At 47.1% G+C, this 16,782-nt stretch overlaps 2 protein-coding genes across 2 annotated transcripts in view; both read right to left on the bottom strand.

Annotated features, from left to right (window-relative positions):
* Window positions 1-2,793, bottom strand: part of BTBD8 (BTB domain containing 8) — a 102,480-nt gene extending 99,687 nt beyond the window's left edge. Inside the window, exon 1 of the mRNA XM_070405584.1 lies at window positions 2,537-2,793. Within this exon, the coding sequence (XP_070261685.1) occupies window positions 2,537-2,685 (149 nt within the window). The 5' untranslated portion in view covers window positions 2,686-2,793. The remainder of the gene's footprint in view (window positions 1-2,536) is intronic.
* A 9,642-nt stretch (window positions 2,794-12,435) lies between these two features.
* Window positions 12,436-13,974, bottom strand: LOC139002444 (lysophosphatidylcholine acyltransferase 2B-like). Its single transcript, XM_070403722.1, has one exon. The coding sequence runs from the start codon at window positions 13,972-13,974 to the stop codon at window positions 12,436-12,438; it is 1,539 nt and encodes a 512-aa protein (XP_070259823.1).
* Between the last annotated feature and the right edge of the window lie 2,808 nt (window positions 13,975-16,782).

The following is a 16,782-nucleotide window of genomic DNA, read 5'->3' as shown; positions in this document are numbered from 1 at the left end:
GATCTCAGATATGGCTTTTTTATGTTGAAACCGTTTCCTGTTTTTCCTTACTTCTCCATATATCCTAATGCCTCAGGTAACCCAGAGGTATTTCTGTTCCTTGCTGTTTAGAAGAATCTAATACAACTTGCTTTCCCAGACTGTATCAAGCTCTCTCAAATCTTCATTCCCCTTGTTTAAATACCCTCTGATTTCTCCCTTACTAAGCTCTACCTAATCAATTTTAATCAACCCCAGAGATCATTCAGATATTACCTTATAAAGCTTTCCACAACTCACTTGGGTCCCAACATCACTTTTGTTTGGTTATTCTCTCTCTCACTAGAGTGTAAACACAAACACCAAAGCCATGTCTTATTAATCTTTGATTCTAAAGGAGCTTGCTCCTACAGAGCCAGGTAGGTGCTAGCTACTTCATTAATATTTATAAAATAAATCAATGATATTGCTGTGCTCAAAGAATATTAGCATTTAAGTAGGATGGGTGAGCATGTGAAGTTTTTTTGTAATTAAAAAGATGCTGCACCTATTTTTTAATTTTTACTTTTTTAGAGAGAGTGGGAGGGGGAGTGACAGAGAAAGAGATACACCAATGTAGAGGTACGTACCCTTGACTGGAATTGAACCTAGTACCGTTCATTCCGCAGGCCTACACTCTATCCACAGAGCCAAACCAGCTAGGGCCTGCACCTATTTTTCTTTATTTTCAACTAGAGGCCTGGTGCACTCAGGGGGTCCCTCATCCCGTCCTGCGCCCTCTCGCAGTCCAGGACCCCTCAGGGGAAGTCCACCTGCTGGCTTAGGCCCGCTCCGCGGGGGATCGGGCCTAAGCTGGCAGTCAGACATCCCTCTGGCAGCCTGGGAGCCCTCAGGGGATGTGCGACTAGTCATGTCACCTTGGGCAAGTCACTCTAATAAGCCGCAGTGGGATATCCTTAGCACTGCGGAGGAGGCGGGAGAGGCTCCCGCCACTGGCGCTTCACTTGCAGCCCTGAGCCCAGATTGTGGCTGAGCACAGCTCCCCCTGTGGGAGCAGACTAACTACCAGGGGGCAGCTCCTGTGTTGAGCGTCCACCTCCTGGTGGTCAGTGCATGTCATAGCGAATGGTTGTTCCGCCCTTAGGGTCAATTTGCATATTACCCTTTTATTATATAGGATAAGAACTTGGGAGCACAGGGCCCTGTCCTTAACTGCTACTAGAATGAAGATAAATTGTTCACCTGCTGTACTTTTAATCTAATTTTCTTTATATAAACTAAATATGTTATCTTCCTTAAATTCATGACACTTTCTGCTCACAGTACAGCCAGTAAATACTTTGGATCTGTCCCTGTTCATCAGTCTATGTCGTTCTCTATAATCCACTGAAGAGGAGCATCTGATCCTTAGAGACTCACCCTAGAAACAGAACAACTTCAGTCTTGTTTTTTCCATCTTTCCCATCCATCCACCACTGGTGGAGACAAAGAAGCATCTCTGGTAGATAGGCCCAAATTAAAAGGAAATGTTTTTAACCTTATAAAGTTCATTTTATAGCTGCTGGAGCCTTTTAAGTGTGAGTGAAAGTGCTTTTTAAAAAAAAAATGTAGAAAACTGCACAACTGTTAGCTATTAGTAGTAATTGTGTTTACTCTAGTTCAGTAGTTCTCAAAGTGTGGCTCGGGCCAGCAATATCAGCATCACCTGAGACCTTGTTAGAAATGCAAAAACTTCAGGCCCAACCTGGACCAAATGAATCAGACCTATGGACTGGGACCCAGTAAATCTAAATTTTAACAAGGCCTCCAGGTGATTTTGATGCACATTAAAGTTCAAGAATCAATGTTTTGGTGGAAATGGAAATTAGCTCGGGAATACTTCTAAGTTTCATTTTCTTTAGAAACTGAGGTGACTTTAGCTGGATTTACCATAGTCTGGGTTAAGCGTCACAACCACCCTCCATCTGCTTGGGTCTGCAGGGAGCGGGCAGTTGCTGGGAGCTGTAGAGGGTTCTAGGTGGAGAGGGGACGCCAGGTTGCAACAGTGAAGTATTTCTATGTCAGCACTTGTGCCAAATTGTTTAAAGAGAGCTTGGGAGAAAGAGACCTCCAAGGCTCCAGTAATTTGTCCTATTTTTCCTCATTCTAAATATTCATTTTTTTTCTGCCTAATTTTATCATTTTTCTTAACACTGCTTAAGCTTAGCAAAACGTGTACGTTTCAGGACCGCGAGCCCTGGAGGCACCCCGACCTCAGCGAGATGCCTTTCAAGACCTAAGCCGTGTCAGAGCATTTTGGCATCAACTGGTGCTGCCCAGAACGCTATGATGCTGATTTTGGTTTTCTTTTGGAATCTGGTACGTGGTCTCCGAGCAGCTCGCGACTGGTTTCTGCGGGAGGGCGGACGGCTCCGTAGGGAGGAGACTGCTCAACACCCCGCAGCGGCCCGAGGCGCGGGGAACGAGGTGGGGACAGAGCCGGAGAAGAGCCACGGCGTCGGGGGCGGCGGGGGGCGCGCGGAGCGCTGGAGCGGCCCGAGTTCCCGCCTCCTCCTACCTGAGCAGGTCCTGGCTGAGCTGCTCCGACACCAGCGCCTTCAGCCGGCGCCGCTCGCACGGCCCCTTCCTCGGCAGCCCCGTAGTGCACGCTGCAGGGGGCCCCACCGGTCCCGTCGGGGCCGCGCCGCCCTCCCCGCGGCGGGCCATGTCCCGCGGAGGCTGGCGGCGCCTGCGGGCTCAGGGCGCAGCTTCCCGCCCCACCTCCCGAGGAAAGGGGCGGCTCCGACCGAACGCTCGGCTCCGACCGGAATCCGCCCCCTCGGGGAACAGGTGGACGCCTCCTGGCAGTTTGTAGACGGTCCCTGCCGGCCGCCGAACTGCAGTTCGGGACAACCCCGGAGGCGGGGCCGCGCCGGCACGTGACCGGGGGAGGCTGTGCGCACGCGTAGTAGCTGTGTTTACCTCTGCCGGCGGGTACCCGGCCCCGCTTTGCTCCAGGCGCAAACGGTTCCCTCGGGAGTGACCAGGCCCCGGCGTTCCTCATCCCCGTTCCTCTTCTTTGCTTTCGGGTTGTTGCTAGTCATTCATTTTCATAGCTGTTTTATTGAGAGCTAAGTTCTGATCAACGCTTGCAGCCTTCCTACACTGTGTCGGATGTCAGAGCACCCCCCCCCCCCAACACACACACACAAAAGGTTCACAAGACCCTTCCAGCGGCCAGTGGCACTCCCTTACTTAAATGGCTTCGGGTAAGAAAAATTGGGGTTTCTGGGGTGCAGAGGAGAACATAAAATCAGCAGGGGTCAGAGCACTCCTGAGTCCCCTGCAGAGGGTGTGTACAGCATCTAGAGCAGCGCATATCATTGCTGTTGGACTTGAGCTGAGAAATGTTGGGTTATATTACAGCGCTCTGCTTAAAAAGCCACAAAATGACTATGAAGAGAGGAGGTAAAGTTGTAGGGACAGAGCCTTTAAGTAGGGAAGTGGGAGGATTGAGGAGTTAGAGAATTTTGAATATTTTGGCCTGAAGACAATAGCTGTAGTGGAATTATTTTTTTAAAATTTTAATTTCAGTACTATACTTTCTCCAAAGGAAGAAAGCTCATTCGTTCTGTTTCATTCAGAAGCTCTATACAAGGTAATGAGTAAAATACTAAAATTGCTTGGAAAATACACGGACCCTGTACCATAAGATTGGCCAAGAAGTAGCCATTTCTCCAAATAATGCCCTTCTCAATTATTCAGACACCTTAATTAGAATGTAACTGGATAATTGATTCCTATTCCTGTAGAAAAGAGGAGTGTCAGAAATAATATAATGGTTAATATTTATTGAGTGCTTATTAGGTGAGAAAACTGCCCTACCTGCTTTATATGTATTAATTCAATTAATCCTCACAACCACCATTTAGGTAGGTACTGCTATGAGCCCTGTTTACATATAAGGAAACATGCACATTTAAATGATAAAAATGTAAAGAAACACAAGGAAGTGAAAACATGAAAGTCAGGAAAATAGCTTGATTTGGGGAGGAAGGAGAAGGTTGTAATTATGCTTGGGAGACTGGGGATCTGGAAAAGTGTTATGTCTTGATCCAAGTGTTTGTGACAAGAATGTTCATCTTGAAAAATATTACATTTATGCCCTAGTCCCGTGGTCGGCAAACTGCGGCTCTCGAACCAAATGCGGCTCTTTGGCCCCTTGAGTGTGGCTCTTCCACAAAATATCAGGTGCGGGTGTGCACATACAGTGCGATTGAAACTTCGTGGCCCATGAGCAGAAGTCAGTATTTTGTGGAAGAGCCACACTCAAGGGGCCAAAGAGCCGCATGTGGTGTGGCTCCTGAGCCGCAGTTTGCCGAGCCGCAGTTTGCCGACCACTGTCCTAGTCAGTTTGGCTCAGTGGAGAGAGCATCGGCCTGCAAACCAAAGGGTCCCAGGTTTATTCTGGTTAAGGGTATGTACCTTGGTTGTCTGGGTGGCCTTGATTGCAGGCTCCTCCCCAGCCGGGCCCTGGTCGAGGCTGGTGCAGAAGGCAACCAATCAATGTGTTTCTCTCACATTGATATTTCTCTCTCTTTCCCGCTCTCTTCCAATCTCTCTAAAAATCAATAGAAAAATATCCTCATGCGAGAATTTTAAAAAATTAGAAGAAAAATATTATATGTCTTTAATATATATTATATACTTATGTATTAAGTGTTAGCTACAGATTGGTTTGATCTGTATTTGTTTTACAATAAAAATAATTTTGTGTTACATATTATGTTAAACATTTTGAGTTAAAAGGTAGTGTATAATAGCCCAGCCCATATGATTCAGTGGTTGAACATTGGCCCATGCACCAACAGGTCACCTGTTGGAATCCAGATTAGGGCATATGCCGGGGTTGTGGGCTTGATCCCCAGTAGGGGGTGTGCCAGAGGCAGTGGGCAGCTGATGGATGTTGATGTTCTCTCTCATTCATCCATGCTTCTATCTCTCCCGCTCTCTTCCTCTCTTCCCCTAAAATCAATAAAAACATATATTTTTTTTAAATGGTAGAGTATAATAAATGACCCGGAATTCCGCTTCTGGTCTGACGGAGGGGGCTTTGCTGAGGGTCACATTAAGCTGCGAGTGGTTTCAGGGGCGTCTTTAAGAGTCAGCAACATGGCAGAAGACATCAAGAGCAAAACCAATAGCTACCCTTTTGACAGCCACTTCAACCAGAACCAGACCAGAAACTGTTAGCCAAACTACCTGGACCTCCTCCACTGTGAGAAGGCAATGACCGCTAGATGGGGTGAAGTCTCCATGTGCAAATGGTACCAGCATGTGTACAAGTCCCTCCGCCCCATATCCTGGGACCACCACGGGGCAAAAGGCAGTTTCCTGAGATCTGAACTGGTTGCATCCCACTTCATCTCTGTCCTCCATCCTTCTCCCAGGGAGGTGAAAGGGAACCTGGATACATCCCACCCTGGGATCCTGAATCATGGGTTAACTAATACTGAATACTTGTTGGAAAAGTGAAAAATAAATAAATGACCCTGATATTTTATATAGCTCATTTTCTAATTAGATACAGTTTTACAGTTAAGCAGATGTTTGAATAATGTACCATTGTTTCAATAAAGATATCCCTTGGCAACTACTTTTAAGCGAAAATCTCTTATTTACGTTACTATTTTCCAGTACATCTTAAAAATTACTGTATTTGAATTACATTTGTGCCCTATTACCATGGAAATATTTGTGTCCTCCCCAAATTCAAAAATGGAAACCTAACTCCCCATGTGATGGTATTTGGAGGTGGAGCCTTTAGGAGGTGATCAGGTTATAAGAGTGAAGCCCTCATGAATGGGGTTAGTAACCTTATAAAAGACACTCCAGAGAGCTCTCTACCTGGTTTACTAGGTGAGGACACGGCAAGAAGGTAGCCACTCATCTATGCACCAGGAAGCAGGTTCTCACCAGACACCAATTCTGCCAGAGCATTGAACTACCCAGCCTCCAGAACCGTGAGAAATAAATGTTATTTAGATCACCTAGTCTATAATATGTTAGTTATGGCAGCCCAAATGGACCGAGACAGAAGGGATTATGAAATATCACTTATTCATCTCCTCTTCTTGGGTGAGACCTACATGGAAATTATCTGAAAACAATCATTGGTGTTTTCCTTTCCCTTTCCTTAAGCTTTCCCCATCTGCTTACCTTCCTCCCATTCATTTCTTCTTCAAAATACCAGGAAGCTAACTAAGGAAGTTTAAGCTTTAGGGGCCCTATTTGTACAAGCTCATTCCAAATCTCTAAGTAAGGTCCCTAGAAATGTGTCTACTTGAGTATGTTTTTTGCAAAGTTTGCAAAACTAAGAGATGTTGACCTCAAATGATCAAGACTTTCTTTCCCCTTAGTCAAATGTCCCCTCATATCTGATGACACTGAGTGGCTACAGGCAATTTTGAGACTTAGCCACAAGGAAACTAAATTGGGGATACAGTAGTTTAGAATAGCAAGGAATATTTATTGGTTCAAAATCACTTCCACATCTAAGTAAGTTGCTCCCTGTTCTGGTGTAGAAATGGCTTCTAGGAATACTCGCTGATTCATCCCATGTGGTGATATGAAGTGACAGAACCCAAGGTCACATCATTATGTGAAGATGTCTTCTAGAAAAGGGTGCTGGAAGTATATGGGTAGTGAAGGGGATGCACAATAGTAAGTAGAGGCTTCAGTTTTCACTGGTGTCTAGTCAGAACAAAAGGTTTATTCTCAGTAATGCAGAACATGCAGTATTTCCCTTTCTTTGAGAATCATACAAAAATAGAATTGGTCAGAATTCCTGTGTTTATAACCTTTGTTTGTGATACTACCTTTCCAGAAGTTGTAATCTGTTATGATTTCTTTTCTCATTCTACATAACACTTCCACACCTAAAAAATAATAATAATAATCGGCAGCCATACCATATGTAGCTGTTTCAATGGTATTCCCAATACCATATTTTCCTCTCTATTTTTATTTCCTCTTGTAGAATAAGAACATCTGGGCTACTATGAGAAAGGGTAAGGAGGCATTTAGCCAGCAAATCTTTTTTTTAGAGAGAATAAAAATAATTTAATGTATATATTTATTGCCAGTGGAGCCCTTAATGAGATATTTTCTCTGCAAACATGAGGGAGAAATGATGGGCTATAATGTTCCTCTGGGCTTACTTGAGCAAAATAAAGGCACTTATTTTACTTACTTGAAGTACTTCATAATCCCCACTGGCTCAGTCCATTTGGACTGCCATAGCAAAAATACCTTGTGCCTTTATTTTACTTACTTACTTTGAATAAAATAAAGGCACTAACTAGAACCATGCTAGGTGAACAAAATGTATGACTAGATCTCTTATTCTTCTACCACTAAGTTACACTGAAATCACTATATTGACCCTGGAAGGATGGCGTCTGCGGTGCAGGAGAGTGACTCTGCACAGGGGTCCTGGGGGCTGTCCCCTCAGCTCCCTCCCCGGAGCCACAGACCCCAGTCTCTCCTCACACAACTCCGGTCCCATCTGGCCTCCCTACTCCGGATTCCAGGAGTTGTGGTTCAGACACAGCAAAGTAACTTCCATTGAACTAATCCTCATACTGATAATAACTTTAAAAGCTGAAGAAATATGTAAAAAATAAAAATTTACAGGCCCTAGAGAGGAACCAAATTAAACAGAAACTGGTGGCTATGACCCAAGAAAGGGTCATGCACAGATGTCACAAATCAGAGTCCACGTGCCCAAAGGAGATATCACCCCTGTGCATGAAGAAGCAGAGAAAGGGCAACAGGGCATTCCATGTACTAGTATGTATATCATGATAAACTCACAGACTGACAGAGGGTGGACTCATATGGACCGATGAACAACTAGTGGTGCCACTGTCAGGTACTTTTCATATGGAAAAAAATACAAAATAGACTATAGAATTGAACCACCTTACATGACAGAATATTAAACACATATATTTCATAGGTCCATATACTGCTTCATTTGCTCAGAGTAAACACAAAGGTTAGCAGTTCACACATATAACATTCTGTTGGCTATTCTGTCATTATTGCTAAGAACATGTTTCCACTGTGTACATTTGTTAGACTGTCAGTTACTGTTAAAAATCCATAACGGTGGAGATTCAAAACAACCCAAATAGCTTTCATGAGAAAAAACAAACAAACAACAACTATTATCTAGAACCGATGAAAATGAGCTATTCTGGACAAAAGGGAGGGGCAGAGAGCTGAAGGTTGGATGGGCTTTTAGGACAGCAGTAGTTGCTGATGAATGGGATTTTTGGACTGGAACACGCGGTGTTCCCCTGGGCAGGATGGCTTCCCCAGATTCTTTGTCTGTTGGAATCAAAGAATGAAACCAAGGATGCAAAATGGTATAGCAAAGGCAGAAATTTATTGAAGAACAAGTACAGACTCCCACGTAGGGAGGGGGAAAGAGTCCCACCGAGTTCCTTTTCCCCCAGTTTATAAAGGCTACAGTTTTTGTGCCTTGATATCACCTCTGATTGGCCACTCTTTCCCTTTGATTTGGTCACTATAGCAACTCCTGAGCTCAAAGGTCAAACCTCACATGGGATGTGTGAGGCCCTTCTTCTTTATTTTTTAAATATATACCTTTGGCTACTCCCAGTTCCCTTATCTTATGGATATGTAACTTCTGCCTTCCCTGTGTCTTATGGAAATGTAACTTCTGCTGCTTCCAACTCTCTTGTCTTTTGGAAATGTACCCTTTTGCAACTCTGTAGCCCTGTGTTTTTTCCATGGACCCCTTAATTTTAAAAATTCCCTAAACCTGACTATTTCACCCCTAAATATTCCTATTTCACTGAGGGTGTCAAGATGACTCCTGACCCTTCTCTATGTCTGTTCATGGGGCAATGTTCTGCCTCTTCCATCACCAGCTTTCTCCTCAGACACAAGTTACTGCTTCTCATCGCTAAACATGACAGGTCCCTGTATTTCTTAGATTCTAAAGTACACATTTTCTCATCTTTCACATATCTAAAATAATTATAACATATATTTAAAAACCGGTATCAACAGCCCTAGCTAGTCTGGCTCAGTGGATAGAGGGTCAGCCTGCGGATTGAAATTCCCAGATTTGATGCCAGTCAAGGGCACATGCCCAGGTTGTGGGCTCTATCCCCAGTGTGGGGCGTGCAGGAGGCAGCCTATAATGATGCTCTCTCATCATTGATGTTTCTATCTCTCTCCCTTCCTCTCGGAAATCAATAAAAAAATATATATACACATATATTTTAAAATTCTTTAAAAACAAACAAAAGACAGGTATGAACAGTTGTTTTATAATAGAACTACACATTTAAGGATCTTTTTCATTTTTCCCCAAAATTATACTTCTTAGTATGTTAAACCAAGGAAATGAGATATTTATTAATACTGCTGCTGTATGGGGCAATTCTACCTAATCTAAGTTTTATTCTTTAAAAAAAAAGAAATTGAAAAAAAATTAGGTGCTACAAAGTCTAGTTGAAATATATATATCTACACTAATAAAAGAGAAACATGGTAATTGGCGTACGACCGCTACCCTTCCCATTGGCTAATTAGCGAGATATGCAAATTAATCACCAGCCAAGATGGCGGTTAACTGTCAACAAAGATGGCGGTTAATTTGCATATGTAGGCACAATGCAGGGAGGCAAAATGGAAAGCACAGAAGAAGCCCCCTGGCACTGACAGTGATCGGAAACCCAGGGGGGAGCTAAGAGCTGGGGGACAGGGCAAAGGTGGCCCCTAGGGCCGCCTTTGCCCTGCCCCCCGGCCATGATCGGAGAATCCTGGCCTTTGCCGCTCTGGCCAGTGATAGCAGGAAGTAGGGGTGGAGCCAGCAATGGGAGCTGGGCAGAGGTGGAGCCAGGGATCTCCGGGTGGCTGCAGCCGCTGCCCGGAGCCCACGATCAGGGAGCGGTTGCAGCTGGGTGGGGGGGGCGGCTGCAGCTGGGGGTCCCCGCTGCCCTAACGCCTCGGCCAGAGGCATTAGGCACGGGCAGGGGTGGAGCCCATCAGGGGGCGGCTGCAGCTTGGGGGATCCTCTGCCCGGGCCTAACGCCTCCGCCAGAGGCAAAAGGCCCGGGAGGGGCGGCTGCAGCTGGGGTCCCCACTGCCCGGGCCTCACGCCTCAGCCAGAGGCGTAAGGCCCAGGGCAGGGGCAGCTGCAGCTGCGGGGGTCCCCTGCCCAGCCTAACGCCTCGGCCAGAGGCATAAGGCCTGGGCAGGGGCGGAGCCCACGATCGGGGGGCGGCTGCAGCTGCGGGGGGGGGGGGGGGGTCCCCTGCCCAGCCTAATGCCTCGGCCAGAGGCGTTAGGCTGGGCAGGGGCAGCTGCAGCTGGGGGTTCCCACTGCCTGGGCCTCACGCCTCAGCCAGAGGCGTAAGGCCCGGGGCAGGGGCGGCTGCAGCTGCGGGGGTCCCCTGCCCAGCCTAAAGCCTCGGCCAGAGGCGTTAGGCTGGGCAGGGGCAGCTGCAGCTGGGGGTCCCCACTGCCTGGGCCTCACGCCTCAGCCAGAGGCATAAGGCCCGGGCAGGGGCGGAGCCCACGATCGGGGGGGGGGCGGCTGCAGCTGCGGGGGATCCCCTGCCCAGCCTAAAGCCTCGGCCAGAGGCGTTAGGCTGGGCAGGGGCAGCTGCAGCTGGGGGTCCCCACTGCCCGGGCCTCACGCCTCAGCCAGAGGCATAAGGCCCGGGCAGGGGCGGAGCCCACAATGGGGGGGGGGGAGGCGGCTGCAGCTGCGGGGGGTCCCCAGCCCAGCCTAAGGCCTCGGCCAGAGGAGTTAGCGAGGCGTTAGGCTGAGCAGGGGCAGCTGCAGCTGGGGGTCCCCACTGCCGGGGCCTCACGCCTCAGCCAGAGGAGTAAGGCCCAGGCAGGGGTGGAGCCCACATCGCAGGCGGCTGCAACTGGGGGTGTCCCTTGCCCAGGCCTAACGCCTCAGCCAGAGGAGGTGTTAGGCCGGGGCAGGGGCAGCTGCAGCTGGGGGTCCCCGCTGCCCGGGCCCAACGCAGAAGCGTAAGGCCTGGGTAGGGGTGGAGCCCATGATCTTGGGAGGCTGCAGCTGCGGGGGTCCCCTGCCCAGGCCTAATGCCTTGGCCAGAGGCATTAGGCCTGGGCCGGAGCAGTGCCAGTGATCATGGGGAGCAGGGTCACAGTCGCTGATGGTGGGAGCTTGGGGTCCCCTGCCCAGGCCTAATGCCTTGGCCACAGGCGTTAGGCCTGGGAAGGGGTGGAGCAGGAGGTCCCTTGGAGAGCTGTGGGTCCCCTGCCCAGGCCTAATGCCTGGGTGAGAGGCATTAGGGCGGAGCAGTCAATTGCAGGGAGCAGGGGCCGAGTTGATGATGGTGGGGAGCTGGGGGTCTCTTGCCCAGGCCTAATGCCTTGGCCAGAGGTGTTAGGCGTGAGCATGGGCAGAGCCAGCGATCGCAAGCAGGGGCGGCGTGGGCGATCGTAGGGAGCTGGGGGTCCCCTGCCCACCCTGATCTGGGACACCCTTCAGGGCAAACCAGCTAGCTCCCACCTGTGCACCAGGCTTCTATCCTATATAATAAAAGGGTAATGTGCACATGCAATTTTTTTCCCCAAATATATTTTATTGATTTTTTACAGAGAGGAAGGGAGAGGGATAGAGAGTTAGAAACATCGATGAGAGAGAAACTTCGATCAGCTGCCTCCTGCACACCCCCTACTGGGGATGTGTACGCAACCAGAGTACATGCCCTTGACGAGAATCGAACCTGAGACCCTTCAGTCCGCAGGCCGATGCTCTATCCACTGAGCCAAACCCGTTAGGGCGGTAATGTGCAAATTGACCCTAACAGCAGAACGACTGGGAATGACTGGTCACTATGACACACACTGACCACCAGGGGGCAGAAGCTCAATGCAGGAGCTGCCCCCTGGTAGTCAGTGCACTCCAACAGGGGGAGCTCTGCTCAGCCACAAGCCAGGCTGAAGGCATCACATTGGCGATGGTGGGAGCCTCTCCTGCCTCCTCAGCAGCTCTGTGGATGTTCAACTGCAGCTTTGGCCCGTTGGCAAGTGGACATCCCCCAAGGGATGTATCACTGCCAGCTTAGGCACAATCCCCCGGTGAGCAGGCCTAAGCCAGCAGGTGGACATCCCCGGAGGGGTCCCAGACTGGGAGAGGGCACAGGATGGGCTGAGGGACCCCCGAGTGCACAAATTTTTGTGCACGGGGCCTCTAGTATATATATATATATATATATATATATATATATATATATATATGCCTTAAGTACATTTAAATATCATAATTAAGTGCCTAGGCCACTTAGAGTAAACACGATTGTGTTTTTCCGCAAAGAAATAGTTTTATTTCATAGTGTCTACCTGGAAGGTACTCGCACCATTTTCAGGGCTGACTTAAACCTTTAAATACAGCGATTAAACTTGTTCTTGTGGTGATGTGTATATATAGGCTGCCTGGAGTTCTAAATATGAATTAAATAGAATGGCATATTCTGGGTGCTTCAAAGCAAATTTCATAAAGTCCTTGTATGAAATGTGTTCTGAGTTCTGTCTAGCTATTCCCTGAAAGAGACTGGAAACATCAAGGTCAGGCACCCCAAAAGCTGCCTGAAGTATAGCAGCCAACTCCGGTTGTGTTATGAAGCCATCCTCATCAAGATCAAAAAGCTTAAAGGATATTCGCAGAATTTCGGCCGTGTTGGCAGGATTGCACAGGACAGTCAGCCCTATCACGTACTCTCTGAAGTCTATGCTGCCGTCGTTATTCCTGTCAAAGAGGGCAAACAGTTGTCTGAAGGGCTCTGAAATTGGGAGTTTTAAAAAACTTGCAAATTCTTCAATTCCTATCTTCCCTCCTTTTGAGGCAACTGCGATTGCAGCATATTCATCCAAATGCTGATGAATACTATCCCAATCTAACTTCAACTTCCGGCTGATCTTTGTAAATTCCACCAAACCAGCTTCCATGGGTAGTTGAAGGTTGCCTGCGCTGATCATTAGTTTGCAGTCTTCGTACGTGTGGTCTGTCACGGGCAACCCCAGAGCATTGGCCATGTTGACCCGCACTGCATTGGCAAAAAGGATGGGGTCTTTTTTTTCCTGGTCACTCGGGACGTACACAGGCATAAACTCCACTTCTACCCTGGTGAAGAGCTGGCTCAGGGTCAGCATACACACCTGGAAGGCTGTCAAGCCCTGCCAGGTCCAGGTCACCGTGTCCAGGCTGTTCGGGTACCTGAGCAGCACTGGCTGCACAGGCACCCCTGGGGAGAAGGCCCCTAGCCTAAAAGTGATCAGACACGTGCGATTGGTACACACTCCCTCTGGGAAAATCATGATCTGTGGCCACGCCCCTTTGGAGATCACTCGCTTCTGGATTTCATCCCGGGTAGTCTTCCTGGAGTTGGGGTCCTCTCGAGCCACAAGCACCGGCTGCGTTGACAACAGGAATTTCCCAGCCACTGGGATCCGTGCGTTTTCACTCGCGGAGACCACGGAGGGCAACCCCGCCACCACACAGGCGATGGCGTCGAAGAAAGTGGAGTGCGGTGCTGTCACCAAGAGGGGGGCCTCGTTTCGGGTTGCCTGTTTCCCTTTCACTTTCACCAGGAAGCCGGAGGCAAGGAAACACGTCTGAAACAAGAACCTGAGGGGTTGTTGCACCAGTTTTCTTCTCCAACTCTTGGCGGGCTTGCCTGGGCGAGCAGAGCGGCCTATGGTGCACAGCATGGTCACGGGCCAGAGGAAGACGAAGAGGACGGCCAGGCAGGACACCCGCACCGCCACCAGCAGGGTCCCCAGGAGGAGGATGGAGGCCCAGCGCCACGCGCTGATGTGCGTGCGCTGCACGAAGGGGTTGGCCACCGCGGGCGGGTACAAGGACTTGCTCCTCAAGAGACGGCGGATGGACTCGTACCCGTCCGCCTCCACGTGCGAGGAGGAGCGCTGAGACATGGGGCCGACTCTTCAGGGGTCGTAGGAGGCCCCGTCCACCCCCTAGTCCGAGGAGGAGCACTGAGACATGGGGCCTACTTTTCGGTGGCCTTAGGAGGCCGGCAGCTGGGACCTGGGTCGGCCCCCAGAGCGCACGCCTTCCCCCTCCTGCTCTTTCTGCTCACGCAGCATTAGAACTTAGAGGCAATTGTGTGTTAATAGGATATGATGTATTACCTTTGAAATTCGAAAAATTTTAAATGGTAAATGATGTAGCGGGAGGATTAGAATCATCAGTGGGACAACATTCTTTGCTTTTTGTAAACGTCTTCATATATATATATATGCTTAATAAATTATTTTCATATAACAATTGCTGACGTTTATATTAAGCACATAGTATATAGCTACTAGGGCTATATGAATTTAAGTATATGAATCTTAATGACAGTTTTTACTGTGAGATGCTTTGGCAACTGGTAAGTTAAATTCATTTTCTCTCCCTACAATTGATTTCTACAGAAACAGTACGATCTCTTTATGTTCAAGAGGTTTAACTGGTGGCACCCTTGAGCCTTTATCTTTTACACACACTCTTCCACATCCATTGAAAATTAGACCATATCCATTATCATAGGCCAGAATTAGCCGTGGAACGTTTGATTCATACTCTTAATATTATTCCGCATGAACCAATCAGCATTTCAGACAGACATAAGTAACAACGGCAAACCTTAAGATGACCTTTGTCAGTAACAAGTTTTCATGAAAATAAGTCAGGATTGCTTCATTGCACCAACCACAGTCATGCTCCTGTCTCCTCCCTTTATTGCTGTCTTTTGGGAATGATCAATGGGAAGCATGATCAAAGCTGATGAGAATCAGGCTCTCTCTATACTTTGCAGCATTTGCAATGCTGGCAGCGCTATATTGAATGTTCCTGTGCTCACTAATTGCTAAGGTAAATTCCTTTTCTCAGAATTAGAAGTCGAACTGAAGGTTTCTGAGATATGTTTCTATTTCTTGGAGCACACCAGGTTTGCTCCATGACCCTTCTATCTGCAGGCCCAATGCTTTAACCACTGAGCCAAACTGGCTAGTGCAATATGACTCATCTTTCCTATATATATGTGGACACCAGAGCCTGTTAAACAGAATGTGATCTGTGTAAAGATTATGGGTTTTACAACCAGATGGATCTAGTTCAGATCCTGGTTCCAACACTGTGGTCATTGGCCAACCTCATTTTGACATCTGTAAATTGTTGATACTCCCTACCTGGAAATGTTGTTATAAGGCACAAGTATAATATATAGAGAAGAGTGGGCTTTTTAAAAAAAATGTTTTAATTTCTTTATTGATTAAGTTATTATATATGTGTCCTTATCCCCACATTACCCCCATCCCTTCCACTCATGCCCTCACCACCCTGTTGTCTGTGTCCATTGGTTAGGCCTATATGCTTGATCTCTCCCTCTTACCCCCACCCTCCCCTACCTTCCCTCTGAGGTTTGGCAGTCTGATCGATGCTTCTCTGCCTCTGGATCTGTTTTTATCAGTTTATGTTGTTCATTATATTCCATAAATGAGATCATGTGATATTAATCTTTCTCTGACTGGCTTATTTCACTTAGCATAATGCTCTCCAGTTCCATCCACACTGTTGCAAATGGTAAGAACTTCTTTTTTTACCACAGCATAGTATTCCATTGTACCACAATTTTTAATCCACTCATCTGCAAATGGGCACTTAGGCTGTTTCCAAATCTTAGCTATGGCAAATTGTGCCGCTATGAACATCGGGGTGCATATATCTTTCAGTTTCTTGGGATATATTCCTAGAAGTGGGATCACTGGGTCAAATGGGAGTTCCATTTTTAGTTTTTTGAGGAAACTCCATACTGTTCTCCAACAGTGGGCTTTTATTAGTAAATACGGATACAATGATGAGAATTCTTAGGGACATTCCTCTGTCTTCTGTCACTATGAGAACGATGCTTAGGGAGGGAAACATTCCTTTCACCAAGGGAACACAAATGCAGTCTCTAAGGAGCCATGGCTTGGCAACATCAGTGGTTGTCTCCGTTGCCACGGAGAGCAACCCAAGAGAATGAGTAGTCCCTTGAGCTGGTATTGTTCTCTATTCTGTAACTCTTCCCACGTTTATTTGTATTTTCCTCACTATTCTTGAACGCTTGTTTAATTTAACTGCATTCTGTGTATGCTTCTTAAGGGAAAGTTCTATATTACCATGTCATCTTTCCTTTATATTTCTCCCACAGTGCCCAGCAGTGTGGCAGATATTTATTTATTAAGCAAGTATCTGAGTTCCTACAATGAGCCAGTCCCTTTTTATGCTGGATGTGTCAGTTAATAAAACAATAAAATGTCTCTGCCCTGGGGAGCTTAGATTCTAGTGCACAGAGGAAGATAGCATTCAATTCTTGTTGCCTGGAGTGGGGCAAATGGACACTTGGATACTTTTTCTAAATCCTTCACCAATTTAGCTAGAGAATTAAGGCAAATAATTTAATGGATATGCTTTCCTACTTTGCAATGTTTAATATATATATGTGTGTATGAGGATCTTCATAGCACCTCTTGTAAACACTACTTTACGGCCTGTTTTAGGAGTGTATACTAGTATTCATCTAGTCATATTTGCCTTCAAACTAATAAATATACTATAAATAGAAGAAACTTGATAATAGAATTTTTTAATGGTTAAAAATTAGTTAAAAGAACTTTTGAACAAAATGAAAATTTATACCATTGCAGGTTTGTCTTTTAATATGGCTAATCTTTTTATTTGTTTATTTGTTGTTGTTA

This window comes from Myotis yumanensis, unplaced genomic scaffold (assembly GCF_028538775.1).
Source record: "Myotis yumanensis isolate MYYU_CA2020_CCGP unplaced genomic scaffold, mMyoYum1.0.hap1 SCAF_2, whole genome shotgun sequence".
In the NCBI taxonomy this organism is placed as follows: domain Eukaryota; kingdom Metazoa; phylum Chordata; class Mammalia; order Chiroptera; family Vespertilionidae; genus Myotis; species Myotis yumanensis.
This window is presented reverse-complemented; position numbering and strand designations above follow the sequence as displayed.

Bases quoted from the DNA above. Each gene is read 5' to 3' on its own strand.
- LOC139002444 (XM_070403722.1), bottom strand. From the start codon at position 13,974: ATGTCTCAGCGCTCCTCCTCGCACGTGGAGGCGGACGGGTACGAGTCC.